This window comes from Tachypleus tridentatus, chromosome 10 (assembly GCF_004210375.1).
Source record: "Tachypleus tridentatus isolate NWPU-2018 chromosome 10, ASM421037v1, whole genome shotgun sequence".
Taxonomy (NCBI): Eukaryota; Metazoa; Arthropoda; class Merostomata; order Xiphosura; family Limulidae; genus Tachypleus; species Tachypleus tridentatus.
The window spans coordinates 142,551,122-142,575,135 of record NC_134834.1 but is presented as its reverse complement, the minus strand read 5'-3'; the positions used below and the strand labels follow the sequence as shown (position 1 = coordinate 142,575,135).

The 24,014-nt window shown below is 34.2% G+C and overlaps 1 protein-coding gene across 1 annotated transcript; it reads left to right on the top strand.

The window, feature by feature from the left end:
• The first annotated feature begins 2,169 nt into the window (after window positions 1-2,169).
• LOC143228526 (uncharacterized) lies at window positions 2,170-23,183 on the top strand. Its single transcript, XM_076459771.1, has 5 exons — window positions 2,170-2,313; window positions 6,873-7,028; window positions 21,409-21,592; window positions 22,177-22,359; window positions 23,130-23,183. The coding sequence occupies exons 1-5, from the start codon at window positions 2,240-2,242 to the stop codon at window positions 23,181-23,183; spliced, it is 651 nt and encodes a 216-aa protein (XP_076315886.1). The 5' UTR covers window positions 2,170-2,239.
• The last annotated feature ends 831 nt before the right edge of the window (window positions 23,184-24,014 follow it).

Here is a 24,014-nt window from a genome sequence, read left to right as displayed (position 1 = left end):
ATCTTAGCTGCTTTGCCATAGATACAAAGTAAAAAGCTATCTTTCCGTGATGCATTGGCGCAAATATTCCGCACAAAGCCGATCGATAAAGTCACGCTGTAAAACATTAGTTGTTGGATGCACTGTAATCAGTCAACATATTGTATTTAACATTTCTAATACCTTTATAAAGTTGAATACCATATTTACCGTTTTATTTTTCAGTTTCTGGATTGTTAATTATCTTGTCCTCTGGAGGGTGACATATTCGATTACTACAAAACTTTTTCTTTACCATCTTCTACTAGAAGTACATAAACACAAATACGTTCATAACATGTTTGTGCGGTTTCATACAGTTAAAGTTTATACAAAATTACAGCTAAAATACCTTAGGAGAATGTTTACATGGGTTTAAAGCCCTATTTGTTAAATTACATGTTTAAAAAACAAAACGCTTTGTCGGATTTACTTACTCTCATCCAATCTCTAGACAAAGGTTGTTTGTTTTTGAATTTTGCGCAAAACTACACGAAGGCTATCTGCGGTCGCCGTCCTTAATTTAGCAGTGTAAGACTAGAGGAAAGGCTGCTATTCATCACCATCCACCACTAACTCTTGGGCTACTCTTTTACAAACGAATAGTGGTATTGACCGTCAGCCCCCTCGGCTGAAAGGGCGACCATGTTTGATGTGACGGAGATTCGAACCCGTGACCCTGAGATTATGAGTCAAGCGTCGTAACCACCTGGTCATATCTGGCTATCTATAGACGAAAAACATTTGAATCGTCATTTTACAAGTACGCAAGCCTTTTAAGTGATTTTATTATTATTTTGCGTTCAGTTTGGATGGAGGTTGCATAATATATACAAATGTCTGGCAAATGAAGTTGATTTTGTTTTATATATATATACACATGTATATATGTGTTTATATATGTGTGGCCTTTAAAAAAGCGTTCCTGTAGTTGTCATTAACCGACAGACTTGCTTCTGACTTGGAAACGAATGTTACTCGAAACGTTTCTTGTTTTGCTTGTTTGTAATTAAGCACAAAGCTACAAAATGGAATATCTGTGCTCTACCCACCACGTATATCGAAACCCGGATTCTAGCGTCGTAAGTCACAGAACATACCGTTTTGTCACTGACGGGAGCTCGTAACGGTGCCAGAATATTAAATTTCAACCATAGTTTTTAAAGGTGATGTATCTTATAGATATATGTATACGCTATGATATATCCTAGTAGGTTATTTCTCACCTGTGACTTCTCTAAATAGAAACATTTTCTGTTCAGACGTTCTAAAGACAATTAAGCAACTTAATAAAAAAAGAAAAGCACAGCGACCTAAAAAAAGCTACAAACGTTTAATACAACTTTAAAACAGCTTATCTCGTTCTTAAAATCTTTGTTGATTAGAATATAAAGCTAACAAACAATCTTAGCGGTAGTTTTTATTCATTGCAGAATAATCACTTCTTGAACAACGCAAGGTAAACAGTTATTATATGTTGTGTGATAATGTTGCATTGTTCATTCAAAATTAACACAAAACGTGAGTTTACAAGCTTCATTTATATAAAAAACACAGTTCTTAAGCAGGTACTTGTTGCAGTAACGCTGACTCTGGCTGGCCCGTTTAGTTATCATTTGAAGTCATTATTGGGAATGATAACTTGAGTGATATAAACTTAAATATTTTCCAAATTTCCTCTTACAGTTAAGTTGACTGATTCCAATCATTTTTAAGATTATTCTTCCAACTTAATAACTTTGTTTAAAATGAGGTGATTTTTTTTTCTGTTGGATTTTAAATATGGCTGGGAAAAAAAAAGGTTTTCTGCTAATTTGCTTCATATTTTGAGACACATAAAATTTTTTTATTATCCAGTGCTATCGAGAATTGATACGACGATTGAAAAAAATAATCAAGTCCTCCTTTATTTGACTTGATTGGCCAATTAATTATGCCTTTTTTCCAATTGAATAGACACACGTACGTACATAATTAATTAATTTCGTAACGCTAATAAATGTGTGAGGTAAAAATTCTGCTGTGTACCTAAAGCTTCATAAATAGACTCTAATCTGTAAAACGTGATCTCCACGTGTAGAAAGAACTGAGGGCGTTACCCCTTACCTAGTGAGTTTATATATATACCATAAATCTTACAGCTACATGAAGTACAGTTCTTACTTGGTGTGTCCTGTTAGAGATGTATTCCTAGTCTCTTTTCCTTGATTCTTCATTTCGCATGATGGACATTCAAACAGCGACGTACTGCCATAAACTTAAGAAAGGATTTAAAAGATCAAAATTGCTGGAAAGGTAAAGTACTCAATCAGATTTTTCTTAATAACGTAGTAGTTCATTCCTTATAGAACAATGGATCATAAGAAAGCTCATAAAGGAAGATGTGAAGTTTATTAATTTATTTGAATCAAATATTTTATGAGTAATAATTAGTATTAACTTAGAGAAAATTAAAAGTTAACTTGGCATTCAGTATGTCTAATTATATACACTTGTGTTACTTTCTATTTTATGTTTCATCATTTGGGTATCGTTAATGTTAACAGTGTTTTCGGCCATAATCTCAATAATATCGCTCCTCCCTCCCCTAGTGGTACAGCAGTATGTCTGCGGACTCACACCGCTAGAAACCGGGTTTTGATACCAGTGGTTGGCAGAGAACAGGTACCCCATTGTGCAGTTTTGTGTCAATTCCAAAGAAACCCCAACCCCCCAAAAAAAAAACAATAATATCTCTCGATATTCGGCCAGCTGAAGAGATTTAGATTAGTTCTTATTACATATACTATGTTAAAATTTTCTATAATACAATACACTTATAAAACATAAAATTTAAAAGTAATGACATTCGATACATTTAACGGTTTCGCCAATACTGCTAATCAAAATAATAATAAATGAACAAGTAATAGAGTATGCCTTACGGAGTGTCTTTACATACCTCTAATAGTACTAAATGTTTTAAAGGGAATTGAGTAACAGCAGTATGTTTTCACTTGACTGTAATACATTTTTCACAGTTTCAATGACCAAAAACATCTTTGAAAAGACATTTGCAAGTCCCAAGTAATCTTTCTTGTATTTTATGATTTAGGAACAATTTTAAATTTTATTTGATAACGTATGACCAGTTTTTAACAAAAGTACTTTACAGAATATCAGTATAAGTAACAGCATAGGATAAATTATTTGCAACAATCCCTATCATACCAAACAACCTTTCAATCGTGGGAACATTATAAATTGACGGTCAATCCCACTATTCGTTGGTAAAAGAGTAGCCCAAAAGTTGGCGGTGGGTGATAATGACTGGCCGCCTTTCCTCTAGTTTTACACTACTAAATACTTCAAATGTAATTCTTTTTTTAATATTTTAACCAATGTTTTGTCTCTGCAGTTTTCCTCAGGTTTAATGTACACAACTGTTTAATATTAGAATAGGTGTTATATTGTAACATCAAACATTTGTGTATGTTAACCCTGAGGAAGTCGCAAAGGCGAAACGTTTGTTAAAATAATGTTTTTAAATATATATCTGGAGAGTGAAAGTCGTTTTTTAAACTTTTTTTTTACCAAAAGGATTTATTCAAAGTGCTAGTCTGGCATCTTATCCAATGACCAGTTATATTTCATTCTCCAAAGCTGTAAACCATTATGTAAATGTAATTTAAAGATCAATGACGAAATAATAATAATATTAAGTTATCATAGGTTAACACATACAAGTATGTTATTGTATTAGAACAAAGATAGGAATATTCCATTGTTTGGTTTGATAAATAGTCTTTTATTTAACACTAATAACCAAAAATACTTTAGGTTTTTGGATAACATGTGACATACTGTAACAATTAATTATCCATTATTATTCAGTGAGCAAATTAGTTATCAGTTTATTTGCAATTTTATTTTCTCTTTAAAGCGTGAATTTCAGTAAAGATAATATGAGGTATACCATGCCTAATCGATTCTTTTATTCGCGACTTCCGCTGTAATAGACTAGTTTTTCTGATTTCACAGCTCAGGGCTGCTTCTATATAAAGCTTATTTTAATTATTTCCTTTGCTATTCCAAGAAGCATTAAAGAGCTGTGCGTTCAGCGAAACTACCTGCTGCATTAGAAATAAGGAACCAAATAATAAGTCAGGCCTGAATTTCACGTTTTAGTGAGGACAAAAAAAATTCTCAGTTAGAAGAATACGCTCTTTATTTGTTTCCGCTGTCACAGAATATTTCGTAATAGATTAACGTAAATTTGTTTATCATTGCTGAAATTATGAAATATTACACTGCTAGTGTACAGCCCTTCAGAAATGACAGGGCAAGTACTACCACCCCCATACCATTTCATAGCTAATTGTAATAAACAAATTGTGCGAAATCAAGCTGACCAACGAAGTAACAGAAAGCTGCTGTCGAGGGAGTTAAACGTCGGTAAGTTCTTTTGTGAGCCAATGAAAATTTAGATCATTCATGAAACGAATTCGTGGAGTGTTTGTAGAACGGTTATTGGTAAAAATCGATTATATTAACAACTTCTAATGTATACAGAAAAGCCGATGTAGCACTTAGTTTCAATGATGACTTTTAAGCCCTGTTGCTTAACACAAAAGCATAACCTAATATTGTTGTTAGTCTATATACTGAAAGTATAAAATTAAATGTATAGACAACAAACTGATTTTTTTTATTTCCTAATTTAGAGACACTGCTGATTAAAAGGTTTGTTTTAAATTTAAAAGTTGGTAATATAACAGAAAATGGCATAATTCAGAAATAATTTAAATTTAAAATGGAATCGATATTTTAACGTTCATGATAAATTTTATGCTCTAGGCTATGCGATCCCACACTACATCTTTACTCTAGTCTTATTATAATAACACTTACTACACTTATAAGGTTTTAGGGTCCTTCCTCACGGCCCCTTTACATTCCCATTACTAAAAGCATAATGGTCAGATAAATTATTGAACTATTCTATTTGGATAAATGCATTTTGTTGTTTTTTTTATATAACTTCTCCTGTTTCGAGAAATCAAGCATAACGCGATACGACATTGAGTTGTTTATAGGTTAAATTTATCAAACAAGAATATGACGTTGCATCTTACATGGCATCAATAAATCCGATGGCTCTAAAACAATGTTACCAGAAAATGGATGATAAAGTAACATACATTTAGCGTCAACACAACAACAATACTAGTTCACCATAAAAAATGACATAAATAATAATGAAATCGTCAAACCTGATTAAGATTTGATGAACGTTATAAAAATGCATAGGCCGAACGGTGGTCAGTGGATAAAGATAAAAAAAACTCCTTACAAATATTAATCAATGTGTTCATTTCTTTCTAAACTGGAAAGGCATGACTAGGTGGTTAAAACTCTCAACTTGTAATCCGAGGGTCGCGGGTTCGAATCTCCGTCACATCAAACGTGGTTGCCCTTTCAGCCATAGGGGTGTTTTAATGTTACGGTAAATCCCACTATTTGTTTGTAAAAGAGTAGCTCAAGAGTTGGCGGGGGGTGGTGATGACTAGATACCTTCCCTCTAGTCTTACACTGCTAAGTTAGGGACGGCTGGCGCAGGTAACCCACGTGTAGCTTTGCGCGAAATTGAAAACAAACCTAAACTGGAAGTATGGGGTATTGGAAAAAAAATTGTATTTAACGAGTCACATTACTTTTTGTATGAAATGTGGCTGCAAACCGCCACCTTATTTAATGCACCTTACTTGAAATTGATCAAGTGTGGATAAAGTCAGACTATTTGTGAAATATTAAAGATATGAAACAAAAGATCAATATAGGGAGTATAATACACTGGCTTCACTGTGAATATAATAAAATAAATATTCCAAAAATTAATTATTCTTATTTTCCTTCAATTTTGAGATGGGAAAAAATATATGTATTTTTAGAATTACTTAAAACAAGATAATATAGGTTAATCTATCAGGTTGTGATGAACAGTATAAGTTAAATAACCATTATATACCATTTCTATAATTGTTTAGTTTTTGAGTTGAAGTAACACAAATCTTTAAACTAGAAGAAGATTTTCAAGACAACTTCGAGACTCCAGTAACCATTAATGGGTAGGAAATTTAAGAAATGAACTTTATGCGCTTATTGTTTGTTTTTGAATTTATCTCAAAGCTACACGAGGGCTAGCTGTACTAGCCGTCCCTAATTTAGCACTGTAAGGCTAGAGAAAAGGTAGTGGTAGCTAGTCATCACCATCCACTGAGAATCTGTGGGCTTCTTTTTTACCAGTGAAAAGTGGGTTTTATCGGTACATTATAACGCCCCCACGGCTGAAAGGGCAAGCATGTTTAGTGCGACCGGGATTCCGAGTCGAGTTACTTAAACACCTAACCATGCCAGACCTTATTCGCTTATTGAAAGGAGTATATTTCATTCAGAATTATATTTTATTTTATGTTATTATTATTTTTTTTCAATTTTTTGAATGAGTTTTTGTAGTTTATACACATATATATGTCATATAAACCTTTACATATATCAAAGTACCAATAGAGCCTATGGTTATCGAAAATTATTTACGAATGATAATAAAAAATCAATTATTTTTGAATGACTAATGATAATTAAAAAATAAAGAAGCAGATTAAGTTTTTAATGTATGAAGAGACACCTGCTGCAATAGTGCGAAGGAACTTACGGTTCGTTGAACTTCGAGGTTCTATTTCTTACGTGAGGAACTTGTGTTCACTGGAGCGTTGCTATGGCTCTCGAGAAGTATTGAATTTTAGGATGCAGTTGTTTTATTTTTGTATGTATTTGTGTGATATATTTTTGATCACATTTTTTATGTGTGGTAGGTACGGACAGCGTAGTGTTGTGCGGCGGATCTTGCAAGAAGGACGAATGTCTGTTTTAGAGAAAACCAGTACGGGAGCATTAGCTTTACACTATGCCAGCTCTAAAGGGTGTTTGGAGTGCGTTAAACTTATTGTGGAGGCATGTCCAGAATTAAGGTATTGAGTTTGAATAAATCTTATATAACTTACAACTTAATAAATAAAGCACTTTTAATCAACTTTTAATTAGATATCGTGTAAAATGATCGTCATCTGACTGTTAGGATTATTAATTGGCAAGATTATTAAAAAATGTAAACTTAAGATGGGGAAATATAGATCTTCAGATATTGACAAGATTATTAAAAAATGTAAACTTAAAATGGGGAAATATAGATCTTCAGATATTGACAAGATTATTAAAAAATGTAAACTTAAAATGGGGAAATATAGATCTTCAGATATTGACAAGATTATTAAAAAATGTAAACTTAAAATGGGGAAATATAGATCTTCAGATATTGACAAGATTATTAAAAAATGTAAACTTAAAATGGGGAAACATAGATTTTCAGATATTGCGGAAGCACAATAGGTATATTAAAATGGAAAAATTGTAAAACAAACAAGTTTAAGGTTTAAGACACAGTGTTGACGTTATTTTCTCAAGCTCAAATTCCTGTTTTGACTCTCCTAAATATTACAACTTTTAGACATAGACATGGTGTATGACTCTCTATTGGGAAACAATGACAACCTTTGGATTGGCTTCATGCAGATTGGATGGCTATGTCTACTGCTCCTGATATTATTGTCATAATGTTGTCATTGATACTGATTCTACATGTATGATTTCTACGATTTATGGCGATTAACATACAACATGTTATTTATATACCCGTACAATACATATATTTATTATATTTGTATCTTATAGCTATATGGGTAGTCTATAAGTACTGGATAAGAAGGACAAGTGAACTATACTACAATGGTGCATGGACTGAATTTTGTAATTGCATGAGTTTCATACATGCATGTACATGAAATGCATATTAGCTAGTATTTGTATTTATCTGTATACATATATAAATGTAAGCTTTATACTATTTTAAGTTGTAAAACCGTACAGGTAACCATATAACGTTTTGAGTTATATAGATACATGCATCTATATTTAATGGAAATATAGTATAATTCTTATAATATAATACGATATGAATACAAATAAACATTTTAAATATTTCTTATAGTTGTTATGTTTCCTCTATCTCATTCTTTTCGCTGGCCACAGTAAGTTCAGTTATAGTTTTGCCGCAGCTGGTCATATGTCCACTTAGAGTGTTGTTTTGCAAAATCTATAGGATAACAAGTGTGAACTGATTATATTAGTACATACCTTTCCCTCCTCCCATACTGAAATAATTCGGGTCGTGAACCTTCTACGATCCTCTTTTACTGTGACGACTTTAAACTCTGGTGGGTCGTCGTTGCTGTATTCTTTATCTGAAACAAAATATTTTAAAATAAATTATACAGCTACAAAATTCCTGCCTCCGTTTCGCCTAGAATTGCAATTTTTTTAGATACTGTAAATAGAGTAACCATCCTTGAAGCTAGCTATATGGAATTTAAAAGATTTTTGTTGTGGGAGTCAGTCTAGATGTTTGTGTAACATTACCGAAATCGACTATGTAGTGGTTAAAAAAAAAAATCACACTATGATCCTGTCAGAAGCGTGGAGTTCGAAAGAGCAAAAACCATATGCTTAACAAATGATACGAAATATCAATATAGTGGTAACAGTAAGTTCATAATCGCGAGGTATATATGTCATGTCTGCTATATGAACAATAAATTAGCTCCACAGCCTGCAGACAGCTATATACGTATGAAAATAGCAGATTATGAAGCTCCATATAAACTACAGACTACATTAAAACAACTGGGTGTGAACGGTTATACAACCGTTGTTATCTGATAGATAGTCAAATAAACTTAACAGTTATCCTACGCAGAGCGCAATTATGCGTTTAGTAATATTGTCCAAGTTTTATTATAATACACACATTTACTTTTGTTATAGGTTGGCGGAACAATATTAAATATTAATAAAGATGAAAAACTGGACGATCCATATTATGAATCATTACCATGGTTCACGATGACAGTATTCAGTGAAGATTATTTTAATGATACAGTATCTGGGAAATTTATTGTGTAGAACTACTAGTGTTAATTAAATAACAAGAAATTGAAACTTAACAACGTTTACCTCTTAAAGTTGTTTAATAGCACAGATTTTGACGTAACGCCAATTTATTTCTAGAAAAAACGTATTAAACAGTTCAGTTCTGGAAAGCTAATGATGCTTAAGTATCAAACTTAATTAATTAAGCAAGAATGCAAGAAACTCTTGATGCTTAAGTGCCAAGTTTGATTAAATAACCCATCACTTGAAAAATTACTGATGCTTAAGTGCCAAGTTTGATTAAATTGCCCAACTCTTGGAAAGTTACTGATGCAAATGCCAAGTTGGATTAAATGGCCCAACTTTTGGGAGGTTACTGATGCTTAAGTGCCAAGTTTGATTAAATAACCCAACTTTAAAAATCTGTAGTTTTGAGATTACAATTATTTCAATGCACTTCAATAATAAACTTGAATGTGGTATATTTAATGTTTTCTGATTTGTAAATTATATAATCCACAAAAACATTATCTAAGATTGCAAGAGTTGAAACTTAACCCTAGTACACACACTCAAAAAAATTACGTTGCCCACACTGGGTTTTTTTTTTTTTAACCCCACCAAAAATATTAAAAAAAAATTATTTTCATATAAGCAAAGTGTAAATTTGGACAAAATATTTATTCTATACAATTTATGCATACACTCTGGGTAACTTTATGGTCATTGCAAGCCATTTTACTACATTTGATACACTTTGAAGTTTTTTTCCTTGAATCACGTGCGCATATTTGACACCATTTCCTAACGTTCTCTTCAGCAACTTTGTGTCTTTTTGGAGGGATCACTTCATTTGTATCTTCTTCAGGCAGTAATTCATCAGTAAGCAACTTCAGAAATTCACGTCTTGCTCTTTTTTGGTACTTTGATGCAAATTCTGGATGGCGCTGGCGATAGAGAAGGTAAGCATTGTATGCGGCAGCATCAAGAATGTTATAAAATAGTGCCATTGGCCACCTTCTGGTCTTTCTTTTTGTGGAAAAGAATCTAACTATTTGGTCTAGTGTATCGACTCCTCCTTTGGTGGAGTTATAGTATAATATTATTTCAGGTTTTCCTGATTCATCATCGATTGAGGGCTCGCTATGCAACGTAGATAAGAATATTCTAGAATGCTCGAGAACATTTATAGAGTGTTCTAGAATGTTCTAGAACACAAAATTTCATATCAATATATTATTTGATTGTTTACCAGAAATGTAATTGAGTTTTAAACGGGGTCAAAATGACCCCAATGTGGAAAACGTGAATTTCGACATTAGACAAGGGGTGTAATACCCCATTTGCATAAAATACATGTTAAACGTATTAGTATAGTATGTTATTAGTATAGATTAAATTAGGTACATTTTTAGGCCCGAAAGTCACACCTTTGATATTTCTATAACAACTTAAACACAAGTGGGCCCATTTTTGACCCCCACCGTGTGTATGAGGGTTAATTACAAATCCTCAAATAAATAACACGTTATTTTAGCATTCACAAAAGCAATATTTAAGAGCAAAACAGTTAAATCTCAATTAGAAATCCCCAACTGAATAACACGTTATTTTAACCGATTTTGATAAACAAACTTAACAATATTGTATCGTGCTGTTTATTATTGGTTAATAAACTAGACACTTTGTCAGTACAACAGCTTCCACGTAACGTGGAAAAAGTTATTTTTGAAAATGAAATTGGTTTTTAATTACTATTATAGAATACGTAAGTGAACTTGAAATACTGACTTGGTTCTTCTTATAATTAAATTAATTTACAGACACCGGCTGTTGTGTCCGAATTCAAACAAATTAAAAGTTGTATAAAACTATATAAATTTAGATAGTCTTTGAGTATCCTGTGCAAACAAATACAAATAAAAAGTAAAAGAGGATCCAGATTGTGTTCTTATGAAAGAGTGAAGTTTTTCATATTATGTATGAATACAGAAGGTGCACTTAATATGTGCACAGCCTGTCAATAACTAGAGAAACCCAACTACAAGTCTATCATCTTCATTACGTCATATATAAATAATCTCGACGTAAAAATACAGGCATAGCTCAGAAATAAGTACCATAAAATTCATAGCCATACTACGAATGAAAGGATCCCAGAAATCAAATCTATTTTCATGAGGTTGCGTATTTGGACAATGGGATGAGTAGAAGTCAGTTCGAAATCACCAATTCACTTCGTTGTCCATACCGAACAAGATGTCTTTTTGTAGAGCAAAGTTACATTAAACTATCTGCTATGTCCACTGCGGAGAATCAAGCTCCTCACTTTAGCATTGTAAGTTCGTAAACTTATCGTTTTCTCACCGAGGGACAATAATACGGTGACAATATTGTTATGTTTACGTCGTAAAACAACAGTTTGTATACAGCCCAGGTGCCCCAAATCACCAGACTGTGACAATATTGTTATGTTTACGTCGTAAAACAACAGTTTGTATACAGCCCAGGTGCCCCAAATCAACAGACTGTACTCTTCATGTTGTGTGGAATATGTCCTGTATCAAATGGTTGCTACAGAACAGGTTCAGGAGTGCCCCAGATCCATCAGAAGCTATCTTCAGTCATGGATTACAATAGAAGAGTGCTACTTCTCACAACAGTCATTGTTGAGTGTCGACAGTAAAAGGCATCACAAAACTCATTGTCGTTCAACAACATTACATTACATTCAGAGTGCCTTAAACTGTAACACACTCTACTAATCCTAAACAAAGTGAACGTTTAAATGTATTTTCAAGACGGCTGGTATGGACATTAAAACTTTATATTAATTAAAGTTTTAAGACCCGTATCAGCCGTCTTGAGAATACATTTAAACTTCAAGTGGGCTTCTCGTCATCACGAAAGTGAACGTTATTAATAAACAGTTACGTTTATTTAAATCAGTTTTGTTGTATTCTAAAGCATATTTTATCTTGGGATGAATTCTATGTGTCATTATATGTCTCATTATATTCGAATTATGATTTAACCTGTAGATTTTCGTAGTGTTAAAACACTTTAAACTTTGTAATACAATGAAAAACCCAAGTAACACAACAGTGTTTGAGAAGATAGTTCACAGGTGTTATAGATACCGTGGAATATGAAGTTCGTTGACGTCGTTAGCGTACTAAAGTAGCGCAGTTAGGTGAGCGTAACGAAAAGAACAAAGATCTATTCCTTTTACCGACGTGAATTACTTTTCATAAACGAGCTATTAAACTGAGGTTACAGCAAACACCTGAATAAAATCTAGGGAGCAGAAAAAGTACGTCCGAAAATCGACACGCCCTTGCATCATTTTGGTAGAACTGGAAAAGAATACATTGTAATTGTTTCAATTATTTAAGAATCTCGTGCTCGGTTGACAAATACAACTGAGAAGTACATCTACTCTATGCTTGACATCCTCGTCTTGAAAAAAGTATACTAAAGAAGAAAATAGAAATAAAGGTTAGGGTCTGAAAGCCGTGTCAAAAATGACGGGTATTTTACCACAAATTTATTCATCCAGTTAAAGATATGTATAAAATAGTTTTATGTTTGATTTCAACTTGAAATGATGTATCTTGTGGGTAATGTTCATCATGAACAGAATATTTTCTTAAAGAACACACGGCTTTTCAATAACACATGATATTAAACCTAATTCAGCAACGAATCTCAAGCAGAAGGATTTTAGTTTGAATTTCAATTAAAAGAAGAATTCGACGAGTTTCAATCAGAACAGACGTGACTGGGCATTAGTTACAACTAAGTGAAAAATGAGTTTCTGTCCTAATGCTCGACCTTTCAACCGTGGGGGCGTTATAAAGTCACGATCAATCCCATTATTCGTTGGTTAAAGAGTAGCCCAAGAGTTGGCAGTGAGTAGTGATGACTAGTTGTCTTCCCTTTAGTTTTACTTACACTGCTAAATTAGGGATGGCTAGCGCCGATAGTCTTCGTGTAGCTTTACGCGAAATTCATAAACAAAGAATCAAACCGTCATAATGAATTATAATATACATTAATTAAAACTAAGCAATAAATTTCAACTAGAGTATATTAAAGTGAAAATGAATTAAAACTAAGCGATGAGTTTGAAGGAGTATGAACTTAGAGCAAACATTATACTACAGTTTAACTCATTGAGTAAACAACATTTAGTGATTTGACTATCATTTCGAGTGTTATCTTTGTAGTTTTCAGATTTTATTGTTACTAAAGGCGCAGTAACAGCCCCCTCTGGGCCTGGCATGGCCAGGTGGTTAAGGCGCTCGACTCGTAATCTGAGGGTCGCGGGTTCGAATCCCCGTCGCACCAAACATGCTTGCCCTTTCAGCCGTGGGGGCGTTAAAATGTTACGGTCAATTTCACTATTCATTGGTAAAAGAGTAGCCCAATGGTGGTGGGTGGTAATGACTAGGTGCCTTCCCTCTAGTCTTACACTACCTGATTAGGGACAGCTAGCGCAGATAGCCCTCCAGTAGCTTTGCGCGAAACCAAACCAAACCAGCCACTTCTGATGTTTCTGGTGTTGCACTCGAACTTTGTTTTGTTTGTTTGATTTGTTTTAAATTTCACGCAAAGCTTCTGGTCAACATTTCAGTATTCGAGAGACGTTGTAGGTGTAAAGTACGCCACTACAAAAAGTTTTTTGAGACAAGCTTGAAAGCACAAAATATTTATTTTCACTTAATTAATTAATCGAAGGAAAATAATGTGTTATTTTAAGCTTTTTTTTTTGTTTATGATCTACATATTTTCTTAGTTCGATAAAGATGTTCCTAAGTGTTATAGTTGTTTTGTTTTTTCGAAAATTTATTACCGAATTTACGAATTACCATTCAGTTGTACGAGTGTCAGTTATTTAACACTTAAACAGTAACTTCAAATAAATCTCAGGACAGAAAAAAACAATAATTACTGTTCTAATTAACAACGGTATTCACATAACATTATTAGTAGAACCATGTTTTTCCTACTCTGACTGTTAAGTTTAGGTTGTGATTAGGTTTTTATTACAATAGTTCGCTTGTTTTAAGATATTGCTTCACCTTACGAAACAAAACTAAATCTGTTTTCTGTACTTTTAGTAACCTTGCGTATCTAAAGGACTGAAGATTGTGACTGATATGCTTTTAAAGACTTTTAAGCTTGTGCTTTTGTACTTAGAGAATTCGTTTCACCCCCGGTGGCTCAGCGAAAAGTCTGAGGATTTTTAGCGTTGAAAATTAATTGGGTGTTGATACCCACGGCGGGCACAGCGCAGATAACCCATTGTGAATTTTGTGTTTATTAAAAGGAAATAATACCAATACGTTGCTTTTGTTTTTGCGTAGATTATGAAGCACTAAAACCATGACGTGGAGTTTTCTCTGAAATTCAACATAACTTAACATACCTATCTAAAGTAGAGCTCCGGGAACGTTTGTATATGTTAATATAATTAATTAGCATATTTTTAGTAGCTACCTTTGTATGAATTAGCATGTTTTCAGTAATTACATTTGTGTCAGGATACGTAAACTTTCAGAAAGTACACCTGAATGAGTCAGTGTTACGAACTACACCTTATGTGAAACAAGAACCGTTCCAACACCTGCACATTATCTTGTGTGAAATACACGTAATAGTTATAGTTGAGTAAAGTCGTCAGACTTTCGCTAATTACACGTCGTGTGAAATAAGCACATTACCAACACCTACGCACTGCCTTTACTGAAATTAATACTATTAAAGTAGCTACAACTCGAGTGGAATCGTCAGACTTTCATTAATTATACGTTGTTTTGAAATAAGCACACCTTACCAACACCTACACATTGCCTTTACTGAAATTAATACTATTGAAGTAACTACACCTCGAGTGGAATCGTCAGACTTTCACTAATTGCATGTTGTGGAAAAGAAACAACATTTAAGAAACTAATTCGTGGAGAACCAACAAACTTTTATCAGGCTCGACTTTACAAATGTTAAAAGTTATCACTTTTCTTCACTGATTACATTTTTGCAGCACTGATTCAGTAGTTGCACGTCGAATCAGAACACGTTTTCGTAGCTACGTCATGTGTTTCTTTATCTTACCTGGAAAATTAACATTATATCTTGTGTGAAATTGACAACAAAAGTTTTTTGCAAAAACGGTTCGCATACTGTAACTTCTTTGATTAGTTCTTTTAAAATATGTAATTTTTGATCCAATAAAAATATATGGCATTTTGAATTACAAGAATAAGCTTTTAAACATCAAGCGGAAGTGCAAATCATAAACTTTTGCTCCCTCTATAGGAAAAAACAAAACAACAACAAAATACACTTCACATTCACTTCAATAAACATTTTTATATTGTTGTTTATTACTAAGCAGAAAGCTACATAAAGGTTTATCTGTGCTCTTCCCACCACGGATATCAAAACCCGGTTTTTAGCAGTATAAGTCCACATACATACCACTGTATCATTTTGAGGCATAACATTTTTATGACACTGCTATTTACCGTACGGTCAGTAACATCTGAGATGTGATTATTTATCAGGCATACCCTTAATTCCGATTTTGAACTTTGATAAAATTATGGACTTTTTTTTTTTTCAAAATCTTATCTGATTGTTGTGAACTATTTGAAGGAAAATGCGAACCATAAATTACTGGCTTGGTGGTTAGGACACTCAGTTCCCAATCTGTAAGTCGCGAGTTTGAATCTCATCATCGAATATTCTTGTCTTCTACTGTGTAGGCTTTATTATGTGACGGTGAAACTCGCTATTTGTTGGAATGAGAAACCCAATAGCTGAGAACAGAATGTTGAAATAAGCAACAGGACAGAAATTAAAATTAGAGACAGCTAACGCAGAGACTCCTGGAGTAACTTGCGCGAAATTTGTTACAAACGAACAAGCCAAAAATTCATAGTTTTCAATTTAGTTCTATCATTACGTGGCATCAGTGATTCTATAGCTAAATTATTTTACGTGTATAAGATATAATACACACGTGCCTTAGTGGCACAACGGAATGATTTCGGTCTCGCACCGCTAAAATCCTGGGTTACATATCCGTGGTGGGCAGAGCAGAGATAATTCTTTATGTAGTGTTGAGCATAATTCCAAATATTCAATCACACACACACACACACACACACACACATATATACAAATTCAGGTTCCACCCTTGCATATTAACAGCTTGTGAATACAAATTTTGTGTTGTAGAAAGATCTTGTGCCCCCCCCGCTAATACAGCGGTACGTCTAAGGATTTATAATGCTAAAACCAGGGGTTCGATTCTCCTCGGTGGGCTCAGCAGATAGCCTGATGTGGCTTTGCTCTAAGAAAACACACACACACACACTGTAGAAAGGTCGTCTAAGTGTGTTGGTTCACACCAAAGAAATAGGACCTGTAAATGGTTTTGTGTTACAAGGTTAGTTATTGTAAAAATGGAAGAGCAATTTTTTTAAAACGACAGTCTGTTTATTACTATTATATATAGTTTCCACTGCTTAAATCTAGTTAGTTATAATAAGACCTTCTAGACAAATAGCTTATTTTACTTTATTGATCATAGAGCGCTGTATCATAACTGAAACCATTTCTAAAATGTGAACTCTACAGGTTTCGACGTTTAACAAGTCATCTTCGAGTAAGAGTTGTTAGAAATGTTTTGTATATCTATTTTAACGTTTTGTATTTATTTATTATTTGAAGATATGGAAAATCAAAAACTGTTAATGTTATGTGTTTAGAATGGTGTAACAGATTGCTGTGAAATAAGTAAAACAGAAATAAGTAGAAATGCATTTCTAATTAGAAACAGACATGTTAACTTAAACAAAATGAATAGAAACATTTCTGTTTTAAAATTATATGTCACTGGCTGTTAGTCTTAAAACAATTTTGAAACTAAGGAATTTTCAAGTAACTGTGGACATCAAACATTTTTCAATGTAAACTTCTATCTATTTTTATATAATTTAATTTTTTTGGATTTACTGATGATTGACTAATAATGTATATTAGCTGTTTAATCTGTGACATTGTGAGATCTCTGGTTGGTTGTTTTTCTAGTGACGTAAAATGCATTTATATAACGTTTATTTTTCGGATGTAATTAGCAGTTATATACCGTTTCACAATCATACATTTGTTTCACATCACCACCAGTAAATACAAACGAGACTTATACAGTCACTGAATTTTACATTATGTCGAACACTTTAAAATATTCCTTAGTGTTTTCTACGACCTTAAGTTAATTATTTTTTACAACAAAACGTTATATAAATCAAACATACTAGTATATTACACAAAGTTTAATTGTTATGAACAACATGCCGTATTCAAAGTGTGAAACATAATGTTTTTCTTTCGTTGTTTTGGTTTTATTTTAGTTAACTAATTGAGAATTTAAAACTGACACTCTCCATAATTAGGCCTATGGGAAGAGCATTCAGAAAAAAAAAAGAGGTGAAATACTATATACTTGTTCTCATCACTACACAGTCAGTCTTAAACACTGATATATTAGTCAACAGGTGTAGACGTACCACTTTATTATTCTGAGTTTAAGCAATGTTCGAATGTCATATAAGCCAATCAGCCTGTCATGGCTAGGTGCTTAGGGCGCTCGACTCGTAATCTGAGGATTGCGGGTTCGAATCCCCGTCACACCAAACATGCTCGCCCTTCAGCCGCGGGGGCGTTATAATGTGACGTTCAATCCCACTATTCGTTGGCAAAAGAGCAGTCAAAAAGTTGCCGGTGGGTGACAATGTCTACCTACCTTTTCTATAGTCTTACATTGCTTAATTATGGACAGCTAGCGCAGATGGCCTTCGTGTAGATTTGCGCGAAATTCAAAAACAAACAAAGAAAGAAGCCAGCTCCAGCTAGAAGACAGACTAGTTTTGCTTTTTCATAAGAAAAGGAAGGTATTTTGGCAAAACGTTAACAGACTCTCTTTGTTATTTCTACTCATTGTTTTGTGATTCGAATTAAAAAAGTAATATTTATTTACTTCACAAACAGTATCACGAAATTACTGTGCATCGAATACTGCTAGTCTGAATAGTTCAATGTTGTTAGGATTCCGTATTGCCGTATTGTATATGTAAAAAATGAAACACAGCTCTGTAATTTCGTATTTTTATAGATATATGTTATAACATGAAAAACACAAGAAATCAATATGAACTTATATATAATAATTTGCAAGAGTGTACAGTATTTAAAAAAATCAATCTTTCTTGGTAAACCCATATAGGAAACGTCTCTCCAATTCAACGTAATCAATTCATAGGTAATAAGTCGAAATTCAGTTTCAAGTTGTAAATTCAAAGTTGAAATTCTTGCTAGATGTACAGTTACAAAAGTTCAGTGTTCCAATTTCATTTAGACGAAATCTTTTAGACATTTTCAAAAACGGTTTTCGATAGATCTCAAAAACCACAAGGCTTACAAAAGTTACAAAAATTAAGACAAAATCTTAACGTTACTAAATATTTAGACTCTTGAACAAAAAACTAATAATAACTGATAACAAAAACCTACAATTAATATATAGGATCAAAACTCTTTCGAGTTTGATTCAAAAATCTCTGTCTAAAATGGCCACTCAAACTAAACTAAACCAAACCAAACTTCTTAAAAACGCTTTTTTTTATCTCTTAACGGAAAGTTGAATCTTTTTACACAAAATCTCAAACGAAACCATTGCAGAGGACGTGCATGCTAAAAACCGTTAATTACGTCAGTGATCAAGCATTACACCCGCAACGTCTGACAAGTGAGGTTTTACAGAAATATTACAAAAATAAAGCACCGTAACAATATGGATTAATTTAGTCTGGGTAGTTAGATATGGGTTAATTTATCTGGGTAGTTTAATATGGATTAATTTAGTCTGAGTTATTCAATATGGATGAAGTTAGCTAGTTAGCTAGTAGATCAAACTGACCCAAAACGTCCAGCTGCTAAATAAGTGCAGAGGTACAGGAAATGTAAGATGTGGAAATTAGTTTAATGGTTTTAGTGACTGTGATGGGCATTTAATGTAATCAACCTCTAAGCACAGGGATATGTGAAGACTGTTTCTAGTCGTCTGTACATTGACACGATGTTCACTTGCGGCTAAAAACCCCTGGTTCAGTTTTGGAGAAGATAACCTTCGATTGCAGCCAGTGAATCAATTCATAACGCTTACCTTATTGAGTCTGTCTTGGTCAGAAATCTAAATAATTGTTCCGTTGGCTTGGAACCAGCTTCACGTACTTCTCATGACATTTTAACACACATATAGCTAACTCAACAGCCAACTGTGAGTGGCTAGATTTTAATTATCGAATGGTTCTCAAAATAAGTGGAATAAACAGATCTATTATTACTTTAACCACAGTTTAGGACCAATTTGAAACATCTTGTTATTTAATTAGAATTGACAACTGAAACGACCTTATGTTATACTACTATGCAAAACATAGGCTGAATTAATCATTTATAGTTTGTATCACGTAATTGATCATTGGAAGTCGGGCTTGCATTTGGTTTTTGTTTGTTTTTGAATTTCACTCAAAGTTACATGAAGGCTATCTGCGCTAGCCGTCCCTAATTTAGCAGTGCAAGACTAGATAGAAGGCAACTTTTACAACGAATATTGGGATCGATCGTCACATTATAACACCCTCACGGTGGAAAAGGCAGGCATCTTTGGTGTGACGAGGATTCGAATCCGTTACACTCAGATTACGCGTCGAGCGCTCTAACCACTTGGCCATGCCGGACTTTCCGGGCTTGCGTAAAAGTGTTTGTTTGTTTTGTTTTTGAACTTCGCACAAAGCTACTCGAGGGCTATCTGCGCTAGCCGTCCCTAATTTAGCAGTGTAAGACTAGAGGGAAGGCAGCTAGTCATCACCACCCACTCTTGGGCTACTCTTTTACCATTGAATAGTGGGATTGACCGTCACTTTATAACGCCCCCACGGCTGAAAGGGCGAGCATGTTCGGCGCGACGGGGATGCGAACCCACGACCCTAAGATTACGAGTCGCACGCCTTAACACGCTTGGCCATGCCGGGCCGCGTAAAAGTGAATTGAGATAGTGCATGATACCACAATAGGACAGTAATTTTTCAATTCTTGTTACATGTTCTGCCCGATTATTGTTTTTTGTAATATAATTAATCATTACAGACGGACTTTTGGTCAACAACTTCTCTTATTACTCCGGAAAACGTGAAAATATCATCTTGGATATAAGTGGTAGGCAGATGAGAAACTCGAAGAACAGTGTTTTTTTCAAATACTTAAACATTTACATCTTGCGTGTTAACAATATAATAATCTTTAAATTCCCCCCCCAGTGGCTCAGCGGTATGTCTGTGGACTTACAACGCTAAAAACCGGGTTTCGATACCCCTGGTGGACAGAGCACAGAGAGCCCATTGTGTAGCTTTGTGCTTATTTCAAAACAACAACAACAATTTTTAAATGTTAATTTTCTTGCTTGAGTTTCAGTAATGTTCTATATAACTGATTGTTGCCTTACGACTCAGAGCCAGAAATCGCCTATTCTTACTCTTGAAGACTTGATGCTTTCTTAAAAGTGCTAATATTTACAATCTGAACGACACCTTATGCGATACATATGCTAAACCAGTTACACCCAATACCTTCAAAGTTCTGGCCTAACCATTTCTAATTTAGAATAGCTATCCAGAAGAAGGGAAACAAGCCAGTAACATTTACCACTGAGGCAAATGACGGAATAAACTTTTACAGTTATGTCCCTCAACAGGTAAAGTGCAAGAGGTGTTCGAACCTTGGACTTTTGATTAGCAAATTAGCAATGTAACTAATAGTCACAAGTGGGTTTCTAACACTGAAAATTAAACACTAAAATTTGGCCTCTCGTTATACTTCGCTTTGCTCCAAGGTGCGTGTAGGTGACCTGAGTGATTATACCTTTCTTTGTTCCAGATCTGTTGATTTATTATTGTTGTCATGTCTATTGGCTGTATTGTGACAGAACAGTTTAGCTGAGCCAAAGTTTTAATGTTTTAGGGTTATAGGACTACATGGCTGCTCATAAAAAACTGGTGTGTACAGTATGACCAGGTTTATAAATATTGGCACGCCTTTATTTTTGAACTTTATTTTTCATTTTAGCTCCGATGAATGATGAAACGTTGGTTTAAATAGACTCACTCTTTCCTAATGTAATAATTCATTTCTCATTTCTCAATAATCGCGAAACAAAACAACAAACTTTTAAATCTATAATAAGATATGTATATTTTCTACTTTAAGTACAGTTAACTTTGAGGTTTTGTATTTTAGCGCTAACTCTCAGATGGAAAACAATGTGACTCCTGTATACTTGGCGGCACAGGAGGGACACTTGGATGTCCTCAGGTTTCTTGTACTGAAAGCTGGTGGTTCCCTCTTACTTCGAGCAAAAGATGGAATGGCTCCAATTCATGCTGCTGCCCAAATGGGGGCTCTAAAATGCGTTAGGTGGATGGTAAGAAACCTCTGAATATCACATTCCTATACAAGTTATTGGTTATAACGGAAACTTAAATTTCTAGACACATTATCGGTGGAATTGAAGAGACAACAGTCTTTTTTTTTTTGGTAAATCAGCCTTTTTTTAAAAGTCTCTCATGGCCACAGAGATTATTTAACGCTACTATTATTTTTCAATTAAAATATAATTTGTGTCGTCAGAAGTCTTCTTTTTCTCTTCAACAAACATTTATGTAAAAGGAAGTATTTCAAACAGACAAATAAAAATAGTTTGTCTTCCCCATCTCACCACTGTATATTTCACAGTAGGTTTATTTTGTTAGTTCCCCAATTTGTTGTTAAGAGTCGTTACTTCTAGAACTAAAACATATATTCATTTTGGTATATGTACTAACTTAAATAGCTTATATATTACCTGAACCAAAAATCTACTCACAGTACTAGAGTATTTTTTAAAGAAAAATAAATACTGGATAATAGTTTCTTTTCTACGTACAGTATTGGATAACGTTGAAGCTAAGTGCATGTTAAGTCAATCAGGATGACCGTTTGTTTTGTATGTGTGTGTTTACTCAACAGGTAGAGGAACAAGGAATAGACCCGAACATGCGTGATCATGACGGCGCTACTGCAACTCACTTTGCTGCCAGCAGAGGGCATTTAACTACTTTGCGATGGCTTCTAAGCCATGGCAGTATGATTTTATTGGACAAATTCGGAAAAAGCCCTGTGAACGATGCAGTCGAAAACAGTCACATGGAGGTGAGTAAAATCAAAGTCAAATATTTATATTAAGTCAGGAGTAAAAGCTCCACCTGCACTTAGAACAGTCTCACTTCCTGCAGTTATGTCAAATCAGAGGCCAACACTTACATGATAAACTGCATCTCAAAGTTTGTATTTCATGTTTTTGCATTTTTCCAAAAGTAATTGCCTGCAGTAGCATCCTTTTACATACTTTATATATAAAAAAAGAAAGCGCATCTCCTGGGTCATCTTATCACTTAACCATTTCTCAGTTCCGTATTCAAGCTCTTTCGTTAGTTAACTTTGTCAAACACAGGTTTATGCCCAACTCCACCCCTTAGCTAACTTTGTGATAAACAGTTTTACATTTATCCAAGTTCTTCTGTTAGTCAACTTCATCATATGCAGTTCTATATGTGTTCGAGGTCTTCCATTCGTTAGCTTTATCAACCAGAATTCCATCTTTATTCAAGCTCTATCATTACTTAACTTTAGAATACGTAGTTCCATATCTATCAGAATATTTCATTTCAGGGAAGTTTGTTTCTCAGTAACAGTACATTACACATTTCCAAATGAATCCAAGCCAGTCATTCCAAGACAATGTTTCTCTAGAAAACTTTTCAATACATAGTTTTGTATATCTATCCAAACCATTGTATTCTATTTCAGCTTGTTTAACGTTTCCATGTATCAGATGTGAAGCTACTTCTTTCTTTGAAAAAACGATTTTTTATGTTTTATGTCTGCTCTTTTTATCTTCCTACCTTTCTTCTCTGGCACAGGTTTTAGAAATGGGATATGCATTCTATCTTGTTGAAGCTTTAGCTACCCCTTGAAGCGAAAGAAAATATATTAAAATGATGGTCATTCAACCTATGTTATTGATACTAGTAAATCACATTCTTGGCTCAGTTATTAATCTGAAGTGAATCACAGCATTTAAAGTAATCTAAATTCTTCACAGATCTGCCTGTCGTTTGCATTTAACGTTAGTTACCGCAGATGATAACGGAAAGAAAACCCTGTATGTGGTAATTGTTTTAATGAGCAAAATGAAAATATATACATAAAGGGAAGAATATAATTTCGTACTACGAGGGCTGTTCAAAAAATACGCGGACTGACGTCATAAAACAAAATATACTTTATTTAGAAGTTACAGGTCTGGGACCCCTTCAAAGTACTCTCCTCCCCAACGCACACACTTATCCCAACGGTGTTTCCACTTGTTGAAACAGTCCTGGTACGCTTCTTTTGTAATGTCCTCCAGCTCCTTCGTCGCATTTGCCTTAATCTCGGGAATCGTCTCAAATCTTCTTCCTTTCAAGGGTCTTTCGAGTTTGGGGAACAAGAAAATATCTCAAGGAGCAAGGTCAGGTGAGTAGGGGGTGGGGAAGAACAGTGATCGAGTGTTTGGCCAAAAACTCACGAGTTCTGAGGCACAAATTTCGCAGCAACGCGGTGCATCTTTAATTTTTCGGTCAAAATCTCGTAACAAAACCCAACTGATATCCCACACTCTTCAGCAAGCTCCCTGACAGTCAGACGTCGATTTGCTTGCACCAGGGTGTTGATTTTGTCGACGTGTGGGTCGTCAGTTGACGTGGAAGGACGTCCAGGATGCTCATCATCTTCAATGGACTGTCGACCATCCTTAAAACGTTCAT